We start from the raw sequence: 24455 nt of genomic DNA on the forward strand, positions 1-24455 counted from the left end.
TTCTTTATGAACTAGACATGACTAAAATTATTTTTTAATGCCAAAATATATGAATGCTTTTTTTTAATGTCATTATATTAATAATATATTCCAATTTTAAAATTTTCCAAACTACTTAACATGATATCTACTAAATTAATCAGAAGGGTTAAAATACTTTTATCAATACGTTAACCCCTTCAGTCCTACCGCAAAACGGCGAACATTCTTAATTAAACATTTTTAAGTATAGATTTTAATCACATCTTCGTTGCGTTCCTCAAATGGTTGGAATGAAAAAATAAATTTAGGACTGAAAGGGCTAAAAAGATACATTTTCACTGAAAATGGAAGAGATAGTTTTTTTTTTTAATTTACCCTATGCGAGAACAATAAAGGTATTTATTGTATTTTCTTTACACGTTCCTATCACAGCTCAGAAAATTACTATTAACAATGTTTTTTTGTTTGTTTTTGTTTTTAAATTTTGTCTATGAAACAGTGAATTACAATAGGCTTGGCATTTTAAGTTATACAATGCATTTGCAATATCGAGGCAGGCTATTGTTAATATTAAGTAATGAAATATTATTTGAAAAAACCGCAACACTGAACAATTCCATCCGTACACATCACCGGAAGATTCTTCTCAAAGTCTCTGCCAAGAAAATGCAAATGCCATGCGACACAAAGCCGCACTATACAGTCTTTAAATCGCTGCAGAGATCTCTTAAACGAACACGATGACAAACTTAAAGAATAAAATAAAACTTTAGACGTACCAAACAGGATAAAAATTAACTCGCTCAGGAACTGTTTCACTTGGCTTAGTAACAATCACAAATTTCACTGTCATATAGTTCGGAGTAGGTTATCCTGTAACCGATAGAAATGTACCTTGCACGCTTGTCCATTGATCCAAATGACAGGCAAGAATAACTAAATAATAATAACAATATAATTACGTTTAAAAAATCACATTTTAGTTTCACTTTGACCTTTTTTTTTTATTTGTATAAATCCTAAAAAATTCACTAAAAAGTTTATAAACATCCTTGGAAAAAAAACGTAACTGTATCACTTAACCGTAAAAGTGTTTAGGTCTAATTTAAATTTATTTTAATGTTTTTAAGCGAACTTCGGGGCGACCCTTACAGAGATCTCTCGTTTAAGACGGGTTTCGTTTGTCAAAACTTGTATAACTTTTAAATCTTTCACTCTTAAAAATAAATACGTAAAAATAATTGACAATATGTAAAAGATTTCACCTTAACATCGATAGTAATCATATTTCAGTCGCGATTAATAACTAAGTTGGTGCATCACGGTATGGATTTTAAAATATCGGGTGAAAATAATCGTTCGACTCGCAAGAAGCGTTAAAACAACGTACTTCGCGTGGACCGTCGGAAAAAGGGTCGCCCCGTAAAAAAATTAGTCTTAGAAATAAAGTTTTTAAGTTTGGTTGTTGCCGTTCTCCTTCTTAATGATTATCCTGTCACTGGACAAGGCGTAGACCCGGAACAGTCTAGTGACCAGCCTGTACTACAAGGGGGTGGTGGCCACGCTGCTGCCGTCCTCCACGAGCACGGCGGGCGCGCGGCGCGGCGCGCGCGGCTCGGGCGGCGCGCCGTCCGGCACCTCCACGGCCAGCAGCACGCGCGCGGGCGGCGCGCCGCGCGGCCGCGCCCGCAGCTCCGGCAGGCTGGTGCTCTGCAGCAGGCGCGACGTCTGCCCGCGCTCGGCGCCGAGCAGCGGCTCCTCCGAGTGCGCCGCGTGCTCCGACTCGTCGTCCTCCGGCTTCGGGAACAGGCCCTCCATCAGCCTCCGCGACTGCGAGTTCAGCATGTTGTGCGGGGAGGTGAGCACGTTCTCCAAGGCCGGGGGGAGGAAGTCCTGGGGACCGAAGATGGGCGGCATCCGCGGACGGCGCTCTCCGATGTAGTTTATATGGCTGCCGTCCGGCATGAGAGGCGGAGAGCCTCTCCTCGAACCCAGGGACCGCTCCGTCGGGGTGTAGTAAACCGATATCCTGCTCTGAGTCTCGTCCACGTCTTGCAGGGAAGCCAACTTCTCCAGCTTGCTCTTGATGTACGTGTCGATGCCGTCGAGATCTTTGGTGTCGAAGACGATCGAGTCGCTTCTGCCGCACGATCCGCTCCGGCAGTTGTCGAAATAAAAGCTCGGCAGGTTCTCTAGAACTTTGTTGAGAGTCTGCTGCTGGTACTTGCAAGACTCCCGGATGCGGAGCACCTGGTGGGCGCTGAACTTCCTGATCTTGTTCCTCTGGAATACGTAGTTCTCCCGCACCCAATTCAGCTGGTTGGTCGAGTAATCTCTCACCCTTTTAACCTGCGAACAAAAATAATATTGGATAACATAGCACGTATACAAAGATTGCGCAAACATCCAACTCGACATGTGACACGTTTTCAGTAGTGTTGTCGCGTTGTTTGCGTGTTCACTCGTATCATTTAATTTATTTTCTTAGCCTGAGATCGGATATGACTGGTGTTGATAGTGGTATAGAATTATCCACATGTCCAATTTGCTTGGATGTAAACGTCGTAATATATAGCCAGGGACAATGCAGTGAAGCTTTAAAGTGGCAATAAAAAGCAATAACGAAACCGACTAATAATTACTATTGTCCACCAAAATATGACGTAATGGTTATCTACCATAGAATGGCCATCCTAATTGCTGATATTTCTACCCCGACGAACCAGACAAAAATGTTGTCACTTTTTTTTATAATGTTCAGTAAAGTATTTAATATAGTTTATTTTTTGTAATGTAAAGGTGACAAAGAGAAGTTTTTGATTTTTTAAGTGACATTTTTGTTTCGTCATTTTCCTATTTCAAAAAAACCTAAATGGCAAGAGTTTTCCATTAAAATAAAATTGGAAGTTTACAGGCTTTCCGATGCGATTGATCCCCAGAAGAAACCCTCGAAATGCAATGAAAAATAAAAATATGATTTTTGTTAATGGATAATAATAATAAAAGTAATTTAAAAAGAAACGAAAGTTATATTCAACAAACGAATATAGTTAAATCATTCTCAATTCACAAGGACAACGCGAGTGCACGACTCAATTAAGAATTTTAAAATTCCCAGAATCGACTGTCCGAAATATCGAGACAGGATTTTATTGTACTGTCGACAAAATCAACGTTGTATATTTACCGGACTTAATAAAATGGATCGTAGAATAATATTTTGTTTGGAGGAATCTATCAAAGTGCTAGCACGCCATTGGTTTCCGGTCAACACAATAAATAAAAAGCAATTAGATCCAATTCGGTTTCCCTTGGCAATTTTAGCCTCCGTGATAATTCTTACTTTAATTTATACATTAAATTAAATATTAAAATCAAACACTGATTTTTCGAATCTACAAAAATGTATTTTTTTATTATTAAAAACACAAAAAAATTGTGACAGTTGTTACGCCTTGTTATGGCATTTTCAAACTAATGTGAAGATTAAATGGACGAAGGGCCTTATATAGCTATACTCGGACAATTCTAGGTACTTTAGTAATAGTTATAACATTTCCAGTAATAATTTATGAGAGAGAAAACAATAGTTGAGAGTTAGGCCAAGTGTTCACTAAGTAATGGGACATGTAGGTACTTATATTAATTTTCGGGGAAAGGATATACATATATATTATAAGGACCCTTAGTCCATTTAATCTTCACGTTAGTTTGAAAATACCATAACAAGGCGAAACAATTGTCACAATTTTTTTGTGTTACAATTTAGTAGACTCTAAAAATCAGTGTTTGATTTTAATATTTAATACATAAGTATATAAATTATGAATTCTGCAAATTGAACGCCAAATCTACAAATAATAATTCTTACTTTATTTACTTCTGTCCGCCTCCGTAGTGTAATGGCCAGCACACTCGGCTACCGTTCTGGAGGTCCCGGGTTCGATTCCCAAGGGGGGTAAAATAAATATAAGTGATTTTTTCACTGTAATATTTCTTCAATATTACCATGGACTGGTACCTGAAGCGGAGGGCTGATCACCCTTCCTTCATGTGTAAACGATCAAGATAACACTGCGTTTATATGACACAGTGCCCTATGCACCATTGGGCAAGGTCTTAGTGTATATTGGGGCCTAAAATGCATACAAATTTAGGTTGGTCGAGAAATGTCCATATGGCGATGGAAAGCTTTTATCACGTTTGCAGGATGTCTGTTGCCGATGGTTATTATCTTTTGAGAGAAAAAAAAACATAAATATGTACATAGTTTGAGCCCGCTGTAATTAACCCCGGACTTCTCAATTTAATATCCGCCCAATTACTCCCGCTGACATACTTAAACAGAGTGGATCCGACATGAAATGAACATTTTGAGCACGTTTTGTGTAGCGATTAAACCACTCGTTGGCGGGTGAGAGCGTGCCGAAAATACTTGTGAACACAGACCAACAGGGACTGCTAGTGATTAATCACACAACTCCTTTCAGGACATGACCATTGAAATATTCATTATATTTACTAACGGTAAAAAAATACCCCTATACAATATTATGAACTCTATGTTAGTTCATATTAATAAGGAATTAAATTTTTCATCGTAATATTACCAAAAATATGGTATTTTTTACCACTTATAAAGATATTTCAACTACATAATTCTAATCAAGTAAAATATTTACGTGCTTTTAATATCTGGTTTAATCACTTAAAATTGGCGTTATCCGCCTCCGTAGTGTAATGGTCAGCACACTCGGCTACCGTTCTGGAGGTCCCGGGTTCGATTCCCAAGGGGGGTAAAATAAATATAAGTGATTTTTTCACTGTAATATTTATTCAATATTACCATGGACTGGTACCTGAAGCGGAGGGCTGATCACCCTTCCTTCATGTGTAAACGATCAAGATAACACTGCGTTTATATGACACAGTGCCCTATGCACCATTGGGGTGCGGATAAGGGTTTTATTATTTTATTATTATTAATCACACAACTCCTTTCAGGACATGACCATTGAAATATTCATTATATTTACTAACGGTAAAAAAATACCCCTATAGTATTCTATACAATATTATGAACTCCTGGTAACACTATATATATATGAGTACATAATATAATAATAAGTTAAAGAACCTAATTTTCACCGTTATATTACTAAAATGTGTTTATTTTACCACATATCATTTCAACTGTAGAATTTCTAATTGACTTAAATATTTACGAGCTATACATATCTTGTTCAATTACACAAGACCATTGAAATATGTATTTATTTTATTTATTAACGGTAAAAAATACCCCTATACACTATTATGAACTCCTGGTAACACTATAAGTATATAATCATAATAAAATATAGAATTTAAGTTTTCACCGTAATATTTTCACTTTTTCAACTGTAGAATTTTTTAGTCAAGTAAAATATTTACGTTTTATCAATATGTCGTCGGGTGATGTATAAATAATAAAATAAAATTGCATGTCCCGAGTCGCCTACTACAGGCTTGTAGGTAGTGCTGTTGTGGCAAAATATTTGCGATAAAGGTTGCATGTTTGATCGCATTGGAAGTACGAGCGGCGAGTAATCCTATTAGGGGAATTCGCGGCGAAATGTCGCAGCGTGCCTAGCGCAGTATGTGTGGAATACGTTTACACATGTATAATTTGTAGGCTTTCCACTTTACCTCACGTTTTGGCCCTTGATCAGCCAGCCGCCTACGACGTAATACAAACTTCTACGAAGGTAATTAATTCATAACTAAACTCAGAGTTGTTCCTGGTAATGATGTCACGCAAAATACAACGGACTTTCAAACTATTAGCTACAAGTTAAAATTTCATCAGCCGTGTTATGAGACAATAAGTGGTTGTGTAATAAAACGTCTGAAATATCGTCAAATGGTTCAAATAAACATGTTATTTGTTTTCCGTGGCATTGTGGAAGTCTAATAACACGTTTCCAAGTTCAATTTACATCGAAAACAAGATGGACACGAGAATTAATGTAGAAAATATTGATTTACCTGGTCGTGGTATTGGTCCTTCAGAGCCGTTAAGTGGTTCGTTCCAATATCTCTAATTTCTCGCAAGTGCTTAGCTTGGCTCGAGTAACTGGTCTGAATCCACTCCACTTGCTGAGCGCAATTGTCCCGAATCCGATGAACCTACATGAAGAAAATTAATTAAAATACACATGTAAATAAAAACCATAGGAGAGTTTTATCGAATACGTCGTATTTTTTACAGTCCCGTTTTTCGATCTTTTTTCTGCGCTGAGTAAAATATTTGTAGCATAAAACGATAAAGATAAGTGTTATTTTTGTTGTTGGCATATTGCATGGAATAGTATCGTGATTGAAATTGTAACAGAACGAATTGTCATTACACTTGCGTGTGACCTTCCCATCGCTATCAATAAATTTCTTTATGAAGTTATAACGATATGCGAATGAAATATTAATAAACCGCGTATCTGCGTGGAAAAATAGATAGGTACTAAATACCCAATTGCGATACGAAATTACAATATGATTAGGAAAAAAGCATTATAATTAGAGTAAAAAAACGCCGTAAAATGACGTGCGACCTCGCTGTACATTTTGATAAGTTGGGACTTTTGAATATTAATTTGTTTATTTGGTGATAAGCCCCAAAGAGACTAATGTAATGTATGAGCGATGTACGAGTTGATATGAGCTAAAAGCCCCGCCGCAGACGTCGGTATTTCTTTCCATTGCACCTATGCTCACTTGGGTGACGGATAAAAATAAACGTACAATTGGCATTCTTACAAAAAATGCGGCGGTCAGACTTTTTACATACGCACCAACTGGTTTATATAACATCAGTGCTGAAAACTCTAATTGTGATATTCGTTTCAGTTATTGATAAAGTAAATCAAAGTTTGCAATTCTCTGCCATGGCGTAAATACGATATATCGTTATTTATGTCAAACGATATAATATCTAATGGATTTTCTGACATCGTTTTATGACTAGCTTTTTATATAGCTGGAAAATATCCCATCATAAAATGGCATCATGTACTAATAAAATTTGGAGATTGATAACGTGTATCAAAATAACATGCCTGATAATGCTGTCGAAACGGATTAAACTTTTTATCAGCATTTTCAGCAAATTTCCACGCAGACAATATCAACAATTTAAGTACACTACAAGAAAAGTAAATATGCCGCGAGTAATGTCAATAAAAGTGTTTATCGTCGCAAACAATAATGTTTTTGAACTTGGAAATTAATTATTTTTAAATGGCCTTTTTGACATTCAATGCGACTTAACGTATTGTCCGAGTGGCACTTTCCACGTTTTTACAATTACTTTTTTCCCAATATCACGCGATGGCTCTCCTCAGTATAACGGTTTGTAAACTAATTTTCTAGCTCGTAAAATAACCCTTTTATGGCTATCGTATTTTAGAAATTAACTAACGTGAAACTAATAAATAGTAGAATAATAATAAAATATTTATAAATAAAAAAATACAAATGTATGCGAATATTATAAGTATGGAGTTGAAATGATAACAATTTTTCTGCAATTCGAATGTTGCGCATGCAAAATAAATTATCAAATGAAAGTAACTATGAATTCCTTTCAGGCATGCCGTTTTATTTTATCGTCCACGCCAATCTTCCTCTCGTCGTGAAACGAGAAAGTAATTTTCCTCCGAATCAATTCGCAAGCCATATTCGTAAGTGGATAATTTTCTCGGCGGCTGGTGAAAGTTCCACGACCCGTTGGCGGCTCCCGCATTTCCATTGTATCGGGCGGCCGAAAGGTTTCGCCGAAATGTCACCGACAGATTCTATCGACCGATACTGCGGCGGCCTCCGCGCCGTAAATTTATACGACCGTGAAAATTCCCATTTCTCAGTCGAAAAAAAAAACAAAGCTATAGGGCCTCTCATCACGTTGTTATTCTCTCTAATATAGTTCCAAGACAAGCGGCAAATGAAAATTATACCGAAATATGACGCGATTTGCCGCTACGTGACGCGAATCATAACGTTTTTTTTATTAAATTTATTCCAGAAGAGATCATGCTTTGTACGGCGAATCTTATATTTATTAAATGCTTCTAGAATTGTTGCGGATTTTTTATATTTACACAAAACTTAAAACGCCTTACCTGCATGGTGTAATTTTCTCTCAATTTCTCCAATTGCTGACTCTTATACTGCTCGATGTTGTCTAGCATAGCGTATATCTGCTTAGCTCTCGGGGCTTCCTTATCTCTTGGACGATAGCACATGCAGCAACTGCAGCATTTCTCCATGATTTCAAGCCTTAATAAAAACAAACACATTTAAATTTTCCTGAAAATTATTATTATACGGCCATTTTTTGTCGGAAATTGTCAAGTTCTAATAGTTCTTAGTTTTAAACAAACTAGTTATTACAAATAAAGAATACAAAATATAAACTTACTTGTCCATAACATATAGTAGAAACTGTATCAAAAGAGTGAGAGCTAGAAAAGCGGCCGCACAAGCTGCTCCGAATATAGTGCTGTTGATCTTGATCTCGTACATGGTGATAGGATCTATCATCAGGTCAACTTCGATGCTTACATTGGACGTAGGGTTGGTGGCGAAGCAAATGTATCTTCCGCAGTCTTCACGCGTAACATTTTGGATGAGTAAAGATCCGTTTTTTAGTGTTCGGATTCGATAGGATGCGTCTATCGGTTCCATAAACTCGTCATGAGCGGGGGGATGCTTATAAAATACGTCGGGAACTGAAGGCTCCGGATTCCAGTGGAATATTTCATGGATAGGCGTTATCCAGGTTATCGATGGCTCAGGCATTCCGGCGTACTTGCACTCCAGCAATGCGTTAGATTTCAGCACGTAATACGACGGTGGAGTGTTGTAGACAATGCGGGGCGCTGTACAGTTACGGTGTATTAGCGTCTGTATCATCTCGTTTGGATACGCGTCTGGTCCGCACGTCAAGTCAGATTTGATTATATCCAGTCTTTTTTCTGCCCATGGAGCGAACCACGCCATTCTGCAGTCGCACGCCCAAGGATTAGTTCCTATGTCGAGTTCCTTTAATTTCTCCAGCTTTTCTAGGGATTTGGGCAAGTAAATCAGTGCATTTTGACTTAAATTTAGTATTTCTAACTTCGTTAAATCTAAGAACACAATTGGTTCGATTTCTCTTAGCAATTTGTTGTTGCGCAAAACCAACGTTTTTAAATTTTTTAACCCTTTCAGTTGGTCGTCGGCAATAATTTCTATATCCGTATTGTCCAGGTAAACAGCTTCCAGTAGAGTATTTCGTTTGAAGGTACCGGGCTGTATCTCCCGTATCTGGTTGTCTCCTATGTACAGGTATCTCAAGGCGATCAGCCCAGCAAACGTCCCTTCTGAGAAATGCAATATGGGGTTGTTATTTAAGTTTAAGTACCTTAGTTGGGCTAACGAATCGAATAAACCCCTAGTTATCGACGTCAGTCGATTATTGGACAAATCTAAGTTTTTGAGAACTTTTAAATCCTCCAGCGCGTTCGCGGACAATTTAGATAAATCGTTGTCGTTCAGAAGTAATGTTTCTAGCGCTTTGTTCGTTCTGTTGAAATGGTGCAAGAATGAAACGATGGAGTTATGCGAGAGATCCAGAAGTCGCAGGCTGCGAAGCGGCGCGAAGACTTGGAACGGAATCACGTGTAATATATTACGCGACACATCCAACTCCTCGAGCGAATCGAGCCCTCTGAATATGTTACGCGGGAGGTCGTCCAGCTTGTTATAACTAACGTTAAGATACTTGAGGCCGCCCAAAGATCCGAAGATGTCGGGGCCGATGCCGGAAATTTGGTTCCTACTTAAATCTAGGCTCTCCAGATTGACGAAAGAGTCGAACGCGTCAGGATCCACGGAGTGCATGGAAGCGTCCGTCCAGGAGAGCACCCGGAGCGGGTCCGGAGCCCCGGCCAGGGAGGCGGCCGAGAGCACGTGCGCGGGCCCCCGGCACGTCAGGCGGCCGGGCACGGCGCAGGAGCAGCGCTCGGGGCAGCGCGAGTCCGCCCCTCCCTCCTGGCCGCCGCCACATACCACCAGCGTCAGCAGCACTGCCACGAGGCCCTGCCGGTGGAGGTTCATTTTGGCGGCTCACCGACCATGGCTTGCTGACCGAGGGTTAGCTACCTGCGAAAAAAGAACACACTCAGAACGGGACTGAAAACATAGATAAAACCGCGTGCGCATAATGCGCAAACTGTGGTGGAAATTTGTATATTAAACGGGGGCGTGAACTATAAATACACCCAGAGCCTGCGTAGACCCACCCGCATTCTGTTTATTTTTAATTCCGTTACCTATAATTATTATTATCCTTTTACCAACCCATCCGACCCGTGACGCGCGCGCTAAGATGCAATGTACTATGACTGAACTGACGCTACCAGTGCGTACTGGTTTTTACACAGCGGAGTTATTTCCGTCTTCTTTGTAGATAACGTGGTTACATGTAATATGATTTGTGCGTGTACCGTACAATATTGTATAACAAGTATGATGCTACATTATACGTATGCCTTTTGATGTGTAGATAAATAATCCTTTTGTCGCAATATTAAAATTACCCGAGACGCTCACTGCCAGTTTCAACAGTAAGAGCCAGTTATTGCGTAAAAATGTATTATTTATACTCGTTGCTCGCCATATATCTGGATTAACGTTCGCGTATGTAACGCGCGGCCTGTTTGGCAGGCGCGAGACATACCCTGCCTGGAAGACGATAAACGTCCCAGGAAATGGAGGTTAGTAACCCTGTCGGGCGACGACGCTCTCGTTGATCGTATTTTCCAGTATTTCGCTTAATCTTAACTGAATGTCAACAGTTAATCGGCGGTGAATTGGCGGTGACGAACAATGAAAATTAATTTCTAGCGCTCGGGCGTCAAATTAATGACTCCTAATATTCAGTTCGATGTGTTGGTATTAAAAGTTATATACATAATTTTATATCACGCGGATGGATAGATAAGACATACAATCGGTATGCATACATGATAACACATGTAGGTATAGAAGATTATATCTTAGTAAAATTCCGTAAATACACAGAGTGGGTCATTTATATTTAAACTCGCAATGAGATATTGTTAAATTATTTTATTCGGATGTTTCATTATTTCTGCACAAATTCCAGATATATTTCAAATAAATTATTTATTCCATTCACATATCACGTAGAAATATTAGTGCAAATCTTTACAGGTTGTGATAGCAATAGTTTTGTTTGTTTGTTTACTTGGTGACATCTTTTAATACAATAGAAATTATTTCGACATGTAAAGTCATTCTTATCTACCCATTTGGCTTTGACACACGCAAGATAATCATAAACGTCCGATGTATGTATGCCTTTTTCCGATATCCTATGAAAATGTCAACATATTCAAATTAAACGCGTCATTCTATATCGCTATTGGTTGTTTTTGTTTTTCGATTCACAAGGCTTATCGCCCGTTGAGACCGTCAACATCTATACCTCAAATCCAATAAACACTGATCAGGTTTTTTTTATTGGAGATGTGCCGGAACGAACTACGATATTTTTTCACTTTTTTATAAGTAAAATGTTAATTTTTTCGAGTAGAATGTAGTTCAAAGTCTTCGGCATCTTTAATCAATGTAATAATCGTTTAATGTTACGCTCTGTAGTTTGAGGTGGTAAAAAAACGTACAGAATATTCAAGGATATTGAAAAGTAGTCTACATCTGAATAAACAGAAAGTTTAAATGTAAACACAAGTGAGAGACTGCTTGGCAAAGTTGTTTCATCGTCTCGTAAACACAAGCTCAATAAACACAATACCGTATAACACTTGCGAATTTCAATTGAGATGGGGCGAATTGAATCATAATTTACTGTAATATGGTTGTTGGAAGTAAAAAGTAAACATGGGCAAAGAATTTTAAAGAGCACGCATTTAAATGTGTTAGTGTGAGCCAAGCACGGTTAAAACCAATTTGTACCGGTTGTATAACCGCAACTACCTTCCACAACACATCACAATATTGTCTTACATCCGGAATACATCTTTACATGTAAAAAAAATCTTTTTATGTGTACGATATTTTAATAAACATTAATGTTTTAGTCAATTCAATAACTTTTTATTTACTCAGTTAATTTCAGTCGTACTGAAATCGAAGAAAAACAATCTATGGAAATATAACTTTTCTGATAATAACGCTTTTACATACTGTAAAATCAAGGACATGTTTGATAACAATATTGACCGTGTCTCACGCTGTTATCGTAATATAACCGCAAGCATTGAAAACCTTTTTTCAGACTTTTAAAAACGTTATAAAATACGGACCATTATACTACATTCCATTGAGACGAACCAATTAGAATCTTCAGCATAAATTTGTCTTGTTTTTGTTACTGTATTTCAATGCCACGGTATACAGTAGGTACGTTAGTAACCCGACTAGATTATTTTGCTAGTGTTATTTTTACATGTCTCGCAGCCGTTAAATGTATCGCAAAATTAACTTCTCTGTTTACGAGTGAGACACACTACTTAATACTTTGTAGTTTATGTTTTACAACTCGTGGAGAAGAAAATATCAGTATAACGATACGATATAACACCGTCAGATGGTTATTGGGGCCTATTTTTATTTCATTACTGTTTATCAGCATTCAGAATAGCCGTAAAATAAACCGGGTCACATTTTGCTATACAATAAATCACTACTGTAAAAATATTTGCAAACGGTCCATTGGTTGAGCAAAAATAATCATTAAATGAAGAGAAACCGCGTGTTTGCGAAATAAAACATTGATTAGTTTATACGGCCTCTGCGTCCTCTTCGTTAATTGCGAAATACAAATTATTTTCTAATAAACTCGCTTGATTATTGTGCCAGTTCGTAAAACTGACTTTCATATACATGATTAGTTTTTTGTTGTTGTTGACAGGCATACTTTAAAATCAGCACCATTTTCAATCAATCATTAGGGTACCAAGAAAGTTCGCATACAAAGAACTACACAAACTTTCGATCTGATTTTGACAATACACGTCAAAGAATTTCTAAATCCCAATTATAAATCATTTAAATTTTACTCTATCATTAGAATTAATAGAAAGCTCGTTTCTTTCCCTCCCCGAATCATGCCGGATGTTATTTATTTTAATAAAAATTTATATTCATAAGGCGAAGTATTGATCATCACTGCCTTTCGTGTCTTATTTCAAACTATTTAAGTCAACGGTTAAATAAGTTTATTAAATCAAATACTTTCAATTGATTACAATTGAGTTTGTTTTATCATTAATTTAACATCAAATACATAAATATTTATAAAAAAAACGCATTCAATAAGAAATTCTGAAGTAAGTCAATATTATCAGGTTAACAAAACATTATGGTAAATCCTAAAAACAATAATAATAAAGGTAAAAGATACCTACCTAAAATTATATTTCGAGTTGTACGTGATTAAAAAAACATTTGCCAATATTTTTTTATCGATTGTCGAGTAATCCTTTGTATTTTCTCGTCAAAATATGCGCATTCTTTATAGAACGGTTCAACCAAGTTACATTAAACTGTATGCATTTAGTACACTGGACCAGTTATTGTATTAAATTTGTAAACGAAATATTTTGGTTTCGTTCAATGTTACCCTTGGGTCCAAATTTACCCAGATTTATTGTACTGAATTCGGATTGAAATAATCTAATTTGATGTTTTAATGGACTATCTAACAATAAATCTAAGTTCATTTACAGTTGTGGGATCGAAGTTTGAGATCCACGATACGAATTCCCACATATCCACAACTAAATTCCCATTCTTAAACAATGCAATATAGGTGACAAGAAATTTACTTAATACCTTATAAGTAGAAAATTGCTTATCGAAAAAGCATAAACGGACGAATGGAATATTACGTATTTAATCCTTCATTTTTACATATCTTTACGTATTCCGATGGTATTATTTTTGTTTTTTTATTTATTTAAAAATATCTACGAAAATCGTCGTGAAAGTGATTTGGTACAAAATTTGAAATATTACGTACATCCAACCATTTCCTTGAAACTGAGTCATGGCTCTCACCTTTCCGTTTAGCTATGGTAAACGCGAAGTTCAAAGGTCCGTGGGGCACGAATGGTTTCAGTGCCCGCGATACATGCATGTTTATATTTTAATTCAAGCTATATTCAGTTTATATTTTCATTGATCGCGGTTGTGTTACATAACCCCGCGAACTTTATGTTTGCTGTAATATATTACCGCGTTACAATCGTGTTTTGTATCGCGTAATACGTTACATGAATTTCGATAATGTTATAGCGGCCATTCAGGTAAATGGCCCTAATAACGTTGACTGAAATACTCGTGGGCCTACATTGCGTGAACGGGTAGATAGGTAGTACTATGAATTGTTATTCAGTGTAAAAAAAAACTAGAGTGGCTCGAATAATATAGCATGTACTATATGGATATCTATCTTATAATAGAGCTGCTATAACAATTCATTCACGATATAATTGCTATTTAATGTTGCGCTTTCAAATGTGTAAATTTCATAAAACTATGATGTAAAAATACTGATTTCGATTGTAATACAATACAGAATTTTCTATGATGTTTAAAAACAATAGTTTATTGGTTAAATTTAAGTCTTAATCAACGTCTGATGGAATTTAACTATAAACATTGAAATAAAATTGTGTGTACCTATACTTCCACTACTTTATTTTAATAAATAAATTATTGAAGTGTACAAGTATCTGATTTTTATTCAAGTTGATAACGTTGAGATGGAATTTCAATCGAGAAATGTAAATAAAAAATATTGATCGAATAGCTGTACTGTATTTTCGCATACTTTTAACTAATTTATTAAATATTTAAATATTTTAAACATCGATAGAAAAAATATCCTACGTTTCTTTATACATATTTCGTGAATTTGACACATTTGGTTCGTCACTAGCTCAAAAAAAGGATTTCTCTTAAAAATTTTGGATCCAGGGTAACCGAATTTTTATATGTGTAGGTCTATAATACTAGATATACGAGTATAGTGAGTATACGTATCAGTTATTTTGCTTGAAGGTGTCATCGTTGTCCTATAGTTGGAACGGCTATTAAAATAATAAAAACGGACATAAATGCTTTGTTATATAATATAACTTATTAGATGCTTTGAGTATTTACGATTTAACTTATAGTTGTATGAATTACAGTCTAGCAATAAATCATATATCTGTTTTATGTGTGTGTGTATTGTAAATGTCGTGACCTTAATACTAAAACGAGTTAGGTATATCAAATAATGGAACCGGTGGGTATTTATGGTAATTATTATACGAGTACAATTACATTATTAAAATTTTAATTAATTAGTATTAAAATAATATGCCAAATTTTAATTTTACACGAATGACGAAGAAAAAAGTTTTAGTTCTTCGAATTAAAAAATAGGTCAAATTCCTTTATTGAAAATCGTTTTATTCGCGCAGTTGCAATGTCGACTATTTATTTTCGTTTAGCACCTGTCCGTGTCGAAATCCCTTCGGTTGTTCGTCTAACGTACTTTTCAGTACTTGTTAGTCATTGAGGTGTGCCAAAAAGAAACGCGAAATGTGTACTTATGCAGTCGCTCACCGCTGGTTTATTACGTCATTGGGTGATTCTGTATATGAACATTTCCATACTTGCACATTTCAATGGACGAAGAGACGCTTTCCTTACTAACCGTTAATTATTTTTAAATAAATCTTCATAGTTGTATTTTTATTTCACAACCCTGAAAAAACTAATTAAAAAGTATGTTATTTCAAATAAAAAATAAATAATTATAAAATCGTCGTAAAATTCAAGAATACGTAATTTTTTATACAATGAATGCTTTGCTGTGTCTTTGTCTTGAACAAAAATGTTTCTCGCGGGTGATTTAGTGTCTATAGTTAAATTCGTCCACAAGTACAGCACATGCCCCTATTTATAAAATGATGGAGAAGATATTTAATAATTTTTACACGAAAACTAGCGAATACCTGAATATTACATATTTATACATATCAGCGTTATTCGGTTCACTGAATGATTTGTTAAAACGGTTTTTTGTTTCGTAAACATTTTGGCACACGTCTCTCGCTTTGTTTCAAATTAAAATAGTTTTATTTTATCCAGCGAATTTAGAACGAAATCGCCTCAACAACGAAAGTCCTAAATAACAATGATGAGATAAAAGTTTTCTAGTTTTTGCAGTGAGTAATGTTTCAACTGGGACTTGTACGCATTGGTAACTTACACAAGCTTGTACGAGTGTGAGTATACAATCCCTATTTCTCTCGTTATTACTGATATCTCATTTACTCACTTACTTTTCCTCCAACATTCCCTTCCCGTATAGAAGTAGTAGTGGTAGTATAACCAGGTGATTGCCATGGATCTTTCTCGAAAGACATTTAGAGGAAGATCAAAAAATTCATGGATGCTACAGAAAGATAACATGGTTCGAAGGCTTGGCCTAGATAACGCTGTATATGATAGTATAACCTCAGGACGAGGAGAGCTGACCTCAACAGTCTAAAAAGACGATAAGTTGGGATGGAGTCAGGAAGAAGATAGTAGTAGTAGTAGTACATGCATCATTTCAAAAATGCTTTCTAACTGGAAGAGACAGAATTTTTGCTTAATATATGTAAACCAGCGTAATTTTGCGCTCGCCTACATTTTTAACCGTTAATTTGCAACTAGGGCCTCTTGTGAAAATTGACTATAGAAAACTTTAATGAACACGTCAGGTTCCATAGGTAATTGTCGACGGATAAATGTGTTAATTGTCTTCATAGTAAACTGTTTCACGATTGTTTAGCGCCCGATGGCTGGCAGGCATGTTCATGTTTTCATTAGTAAGGAAGGCGAATCGTCTCTGTCAGCGTACTGAGCATGCCCTGCTCCAATTGGCAGAAACCTACCGATAACAGTCGAGTAAGCATGCTCACGTTATTTGCCCACTTCCTGGACTTTCGCTTTCTTGCACTGATTCGTACTTTGTTGATTTTAGATAATGATACAAATTTTCATTGACATACATAAAGTGCAACAGCTTATTAAATCAATTCGATACACTCTAGACTGGATTTTAAATATGGACTATTTGTTTATCGTATAAGAACATACTAAACATTTTATTGCAAGGCTGGTGCAACAGTATCATGTTCTATCTAGAAATCATTTACAATGACGGGGATATGCAACAGTAAATTGTACAATTGTTCTTCTCATACATATAAAAACACTTGTTTTTGGTGCAACGCTGTCTTGATTGCAAATTAAATTCAGGCAAATCTATCAGTATTATATTTAACATACAGAAGTAGATTATACTAACTACTACTCAATCGAACCCGGAACCAACGCGTGTTGAAATAAATAAATAAATAATAAAAATATTGATAAATGATCAAGATGAAGACGTATTTCATGTTGGTAATCTAAATGTATTACTTTGGACTACATTCGTATGTGCATGAATTACTATGAACCACTATGTAATTTTCAATGTAACATACGGAAAATCTGCATTCTGAACAATGTACCGTTTTATGTTTATATCTTTGACTGAACACATCTTCGTAATATAATATATCTGAAAGTTATAACATTTAATATCCATACACGAGGTCACGAGTTCGATTCTCGGCTGGTTCATAATTAATATTAAGTGTTTTTACATTGTAAAATGTTTTGTGTTATATTAACATATTCACTGCTAATTAAAAATAATAAAAAAAAACATGTAAACATCGGTGGTCAATATTTTAGAATTATTTCACGGTACGTGTCGTTCAGGCGTGAATACGGTAGACGTGTTCTTACCACGGAATCACCATAGTGATACACCATTGTACCACTTTGGACAATAAGAGGAAATGTTTATAATGTACATAATTAAATGTGATTTTATGATTCTTGATATCTTATCAGCTCGGTTTTTACATTTTATGTTTTAACGCCCTATAATTTACAAACATTTGCGCGTTGAAATAAGATCGTTTTTTTTTTAAATTACCTAACGTCCAAGTGACTGAAATCTAGCTACGGCTTATGCAACACCGCTTATCATGACCCTACTCAGGCTTCAACTTTTTAAGTTTCATAGCCTATGCCTACTCGTGAGTGGATTTACTCTTTATGTTTAAAGTTACTATAATTTAATGTAATTCATGAGTGAAAATTCTAGGCAAAAACACTCGCAAATCGTTTTCGAGAAATATTCTTCTTGTACAAGCGCTCGTTCGATTCCTGGCTGTCAACGATCCAATTTTTACAAGTACATATTATTTTTGAAAATATTTTATTTTAATACACGACTGTTTCCGGGTGTTTTAGCCCAAATCGCTCGATGCATAACGGCCAAAATGCACGTCATTATTGGATGGTAATATTTCACCCTGGAAACGGCACCTGAAGCGTTAAACTGATCACCTTGTGCAAATCTACGATCGGTAACCGAGATTACGGAAAGAGAGATAAATCACTTGCCGCAAAACATTTCCTTATGCCCAATAAACGTTCGATACGTTTTCTTTAATCAATGACTCAAACCTCAGCATGTGGGTATATCCGAAAAATAAATTAATATATTCAGCCTTGAACAAATATTTTCAAGTAGAATGAGTCGATTATTGTGCAAGTTTATCCGGCCCACGAAATATCACTTTCAGAAACGAGTTTCCTCGTCATAATATCCGTTTTGTGTCATTTTATTTCTCTTACGTATGCAAAATTATGTATTTATTGCATTGACTCCGATACCTGCTGAGAAAGAGAATAGAATAATTTCTTGTGTTTTGCAATAGTCCCATGTGCATGGTAAAATTAATTCAACCATTATTGTATAGTATCGTAAAATAATATGAACTTTTATGCATTTCAAATTTAAATTTCACTTGGTAAATATCACTATTTCTTGAAATCTATTGTGACACGTATTTCGATGCATTCCGCAACATTGTCAAATACCGTATTTATAATACGGTGTTTTAAAATGTCGTGGGATACATAGAAACACGTGTCACAATAGATTTTAAGAAATAGTGGTATTTACCACGTGATATCTGAATAAAAAATGGATAGCAATTGATGAAACGTTTTGTAAGTTTCAACATCAACATGTCACAGTCGTTGGTTTATAACTAAATTTGGCTAATGCCATGTATTACGATCGCTGTTACTCGGTGACATTTTGTGATCGATGACGATATATTTAATGTGAGTAACGCGATATTTTTTTAAAGAATACGGTGAAATTTCACTGACACTTCAAAATTCATTCGATTTTTTTTTGTTGCTGATTGTCCACAAGTTTGATAACGTCAGGAGCGATGAAACCGCCTATTGATCACATAACCTTGTTTAAAATTAGATAAAAACTACAACAAAACATGTGGCATTACATTTATAAAACATGCTACTTTTTATCGTTACATATTTGGATAAATGATTTTAAAAGACTTGAAATTTCTTATAGCGCATTGAATTGCAGAAATACCGTATAGTATAACGGATAATTAAAATTGAATAGCTGTTACTTTCTGTCGACACCATCCCGCCAATTTTTTACACATTCTGCAAATACGTACGGCTGTGATCCACGGCCTTCCTTCGACGCATTGACAGACTGTTCAAATATGATATGACGACTTATTGGTAAGAAAATATACACTAAGCAGTCGGTTTACGTAACAGAATGTATTTAATTTATTGCAAAATAATAATTGCAGTCTTGCAGTAGGCGGGAACATCTTTCGCCACGTCCGACAGCTGACACTAGAAAACACGGGTGACATTGAAACAAGATGAAAACATGCCCGTTTTACACATAAAAAGGATAATTATTTTCCGTTGTCTTTACTATCAGTGACGTACCTAATAAATTCACAGCGCATCCTTTTAAAAAGCGCCGAGTTATTGCTGGTATCCATTTTTACAATAACGTGCATTTATGTGTTGGTATGGAAATCCGTCACTCGGAGGTATGCGGCACGCACTTCACTCGGCACAAAATGGCGTCACACTATTTCGTCGACAGACCTGTAAGATAATGCGAATGCAATATTTGTGCACAATAAAACACTGGATCACCTTCGATTGTTACTACTTCTCGTTAGAGCACGCGACCGAACCGCACCGCCTAGCTGTTACGAGCAAATTGTCGGCTTTTCGTCTGTCAGCTGTAAACGCCACGGCTTAGTGCTGCCAGGTGTCGTAACATAACTATAAAAATAAATACATAAATTTGTACATTAATCAGTCTTGATAAAGAAGCGGTTAGCTTCGAAACCGGTAGACATAATTAAGTTGTAATAAAATATTTATAGTGATTTTAAAACAGTTACATTTTAATTATAAATACATTTATTTATGCGTCAAGTCACTTTGTGGTAATGTCTATCCATTTTTAATTTAAGTTATACATACATTTGTAAATACCTTAAGATTTTGAAATAGCTTCACAACTGTATTTGAAAATTATGCGGAATGCATCAAAACACATGTTACAATAGATTTTAATAAATAGTGGTATTCGCCAAGTATGACTTAAATAAAAAATACAATTCGATTGAACTGACATTCACTGATAACCATTTGGGTATCAGTGAATGTCAGTTTTTCAATTTGTTTTTTGTAAAAAGGCGCCCGTGCCGTACATTCTCCCTAAAACATGTTAATATTTTAAAGCAATAAATTAAACGTAATTTTACACTACCTTGAATATTGAGAAGAAAAAAAACGACTTTTAACTGTACGTATTTAAAATAAAAGAATTGATATTCTAAATGAAAAAAAAAGTATTTCAAACCTTAAATATAATTTTATTAGTATTATATAATACCATACCTGGCAGCACTACGCGAGAGCAAACAGCCCATTCGACAAGTCGGACTGTTCCATTATTTTCGCCCGAAAGTGTGCTGGCGTCCTACTAAAATAATCCTTACGCTTAGTCAAGACCGGTTTAGAGGTGCGTCATAAACATGTACTAAATATCAGGGGAGTGTATTGGGAATGGTTTAGGCATTTTTGCTCTTAGCATGCATTTTAAGATCTTGCAAATTTACTTGGATATACGTTTAGTAATCAGCTGGGATAGTGACGGAAGCGCCCGAAGTTTTCCGAGCGCTTGGGCGATACCATTATGCTAGCACTAAGGGATAATAAACTTAGATATTAAATTTTATTAAAAAATAATTAAAACCAAAAAAATACTTATTGTAAAAAATATTTATTTAAAGGCTATCCATTATTTTCCTATTGAGTTAATGAATATGGCTATAATTATTTTTTCATATTTGATTATTCCTTCGTAAATACAATTTGTTGATACATACATACATACATAACTACTATCTATCACGCCATACCACCCTGTCTTTGCAAACATTCTTCGACTCTTCCACATTCATTTGTTACAATATTTTATTTGTGGGTAATCATGCCATGTATTTGCCGTGCTAAAAGTTATTAGCGTTTGAATGTCCGTGAAAATTTGATAAAATTAACAAAACAACGAACGTACAGGTAGCGTTGAAAGAGATTCAGTTCGCTGCGAATTTTAATTTTGAATTTATTGGCTAAATTAAGTTTTATTTCTCGATTAACTAAAAAAACTCTTTTTTCATTTCTCTTGGTGTTCCACAAGGCTTCGTTTTAGGACGTCTTTTATATATTTTGTTAACTAATTAAGTATTTGTCCAAGATAATTCACTCACATGGCCTTATCTCTCACTGTTAGTCAAATCTATTTTTATTGCAATCTTAGGGAATCGAACACTTTAACGGAAAGAAAAAAAGTGAATAAAAAATCCGACTGTCATCCAGAATCAACGAAGTAATTTTCAATAAAATAAAGTTTTAATAGAATTTCTGTGAAAAGCTACGAAAAGACCCATGATCGATTGTACTCTATTCTTTACTTCTGAAACTAGTGTAATGCCCAATGAAAATATGTATTAAGCTTTTGGGCATTTATTTAGATACTGACCTGGAAAAACCTAACGTCCAAGTGACTCTGAATTCTATCTACGACTTATGCAATACCGCTTACCACCACTCTACTTAGGATTTTACTTCTTAAATTTCATTTTAAAATAATTTTTCACTTGGTAAATACCACTATATGCTTTTGTCCGCCTCCGTAGCGTTAAGTCAGCACGCTCGGATATTGTTCTGGAGGTTCTGGATTCAATTCCCAGGGGGGGGTTCAAATAAATAGTGATTTTTCAACTTAATATTTATTCAATATTACCCTGGACTGGTACCTGAAGCGAGGGCTGATCACCTTTCCTTCATGTGTTAATGATCAAGATAACACTGCGTTTATATGATGCAGTGCCGTATGTACGATTGGGGTGCGGATAAGGGTTTGAATAAATGCCACTTTTACTTAAAATCTATTGTGACGCGTGTTACGATTAAAAAAAACACTAGAGATTGACGCTGTTTAGTTTTTGTGAAGGTTTCGCGCAGTCGGAGTTTAGAATGCTCAAAATATACGTTTGGGGGAGGTTTGAAGTGAATCTCTGTATTTTTATACGCTCTGTACCCTAACACGAATGACTGATAAACTTATAAAGCCCTTTTTTAATTTATCTTGAATTCAAAATATTATGGGTTCGTTTGTTAACGATTTATTTTCAATGTACGGAAATTGGATAAATCTCCTAAAATTTTTGCCGTACCTTTTTCACTGTTTAATATTTATTCTGTCTGTGAATATTAATTTATTCATATATTTTTTACTTTGTTTCAGGTATGTCAAATCAATCGATACTCGTATCTAAGGTAAGATTATTTTTGTATAGTTATATGCAATCAATTTGACAGGTGCTGTGGCGTGGTTTGGTAGACGCTCGACTGCGAAACTGGCATCGCGGGCTCAATTCCCTACAATTGCAAAAATGAATTCAAGATATATTTACTTTCAATTGGTCTGGGTGTTTGTGATGTATTTCTCACATTTACCTTCCCTATCCTCACTATGTTACAACTCTATCTTACTGCAGATATGCTTCTAAAATAGAGACTTTGCGGATTAATCCTTTTTTTTTTAAATATAATGAAATAAAAAATAAAATCCGCTACACTACAAACTATTTACTTTAACATGGTGTCATTTGAAACAAATACATATCCAGTGTAACCTCAGGTTATGAATGCCTTCGGTTATGAACAAAAATTCAGATTAAAAAAAAATCAGGCGACTCTTTCTTGGGGCAGTCCTATTTAGTGAAAAGAGGCGATAAGCTTCCAGCAATGTTTTCATGCATTCCAAAATCCAAATCGGGAATAACATTTTTTAATTTTTTAAACGTGTTGAATTAATGTTTGTTTTGTGTTCATTACATTTATTCCATACATTTAATTTTTCATTGTTTTGTATACAATTCAACCATAAAGTAATGTTATAAACGACTTTCTCTGAGGGTCTTGGGTGAATTAATCCATTTTACGATGTTTTTATGGATTCTACTTTACACAGTAACTAATAACTCAGGTTAAGAAAAGTCTTACGAAACAATTTAAGTTCGTAACTCGTTGTTCCGTTTGGAATTGATTTTGGTATTACGTACATAATTAATACATATTAAGTATTAAATCTTTAACTTTTTACTTGGGAAACCTACCCCAAAATCCCATGAAAGATAGCTTGATAACTTGTCGCACCCGATGAAAAAGCAGAGGGTCATTATGACCCTCCACTCTATGAGCATCCTATACTTAACTGCCTCTCCTGATTCATAAAATCAATATTATTATTATTATTATTTAGATTATTATTATTGTTATTATTTTGATTGCGAGTGTTTTTGCCTATAATTTTCACTCATGTATTACATGAAATTATAGTAACTTTAAACATAAAGAGTAAATCCACTCGCGAGTAGGCATAGGCTATGAGACTTTTGAAAAAAGTTTAAACCTGAGTAGGGTCATGATAAGCGGCGTTGCATAAGCCGTAGCTAGATTTCAGAGTCAGTTGGACGTTAAAAAATTCAACAAAAAAAAATGATTTTAATTCAACTCCAGATTCTCAAAGTGGCGATAATTATTTTATAACGACTGGAAGTATCGAGTAACCGTTGGCAGAAATGTATTAGAGACATCCAGTTTCAAGCGTTCAAAGTATGGTAGTCCTTATGAGCTATTTATGAGAGGCTCTGTGTTCTGAACTGTTGCAATCTGCCAACCAATAGAGGCCAACCAGTTTAACTATGGTAGTCTTTAATGTCTGTATATTTCGGCTGTCCAAACTCAAAACACTGTAAGGGACATTTTTTGTAGTACATTTTTTTTGCATTTTTGGAATAAGTAGATTCTTAGTCCAAAAACGCAAAAAAACGTACTTCAAAAAAATGTCCCTTACTGTGTTTTATGTTTGGACAGCC

General features: G+C 35.4%; 2 protein-coding genes across 2 annotated transcripts in view; one reads left to right on the forward strand and one right to left on the reverse strand.

Moving 5' to 3' along the window:
- Ndf (Nucleosome-destabilizing factor) overlaps positions 1–24455 on the forward strand; it is an 84100-nt gene that overhangs the window by 24084 nt on the left and 35561 nt on the right. The window lies entirely within an intron of this gene.
- LOC148313198 (uncharacterized) lies at positions 213–20244 on the reverse strand. Its single transcript, XM_088266632.1, has 5 exons — positions 19936–20244; positions 8438–10161; positions 8139–8295; positions 6010–6150; positions 213–2331 (listed from the first exon to the last, which is right to left on the reverse strand). The coding sequence occupies exons 2-5, from the start codon at positions 10114–10116 to the stop codon at positions 1525–1527; spliced, it is 2784 nt and encodes a 927-aa protein (XP_088122758.1). The 5' UTR covers positions 10117–10161; positions 19936–20244; the 3' UTR covers positions 213–1524.

This window comes from Brachycentrus maculatus, unplaced genomic scaffold (assembly GCF_059751285.1).
Source record: "Brachycentrus maculatus isolate JH-2025_06_01 unplaced genomic scaffold, ASM5975128v1 h1tg000017l, whole genome shotgun sequence".
Taxonomy (NCBI): domain Eukaryota; kingdom Metazoa; phylum Arthropoda; class Insecta; order Trichoptera; family Brachycentridae; genus Brachycentrus; species Brachycentrus maculatus.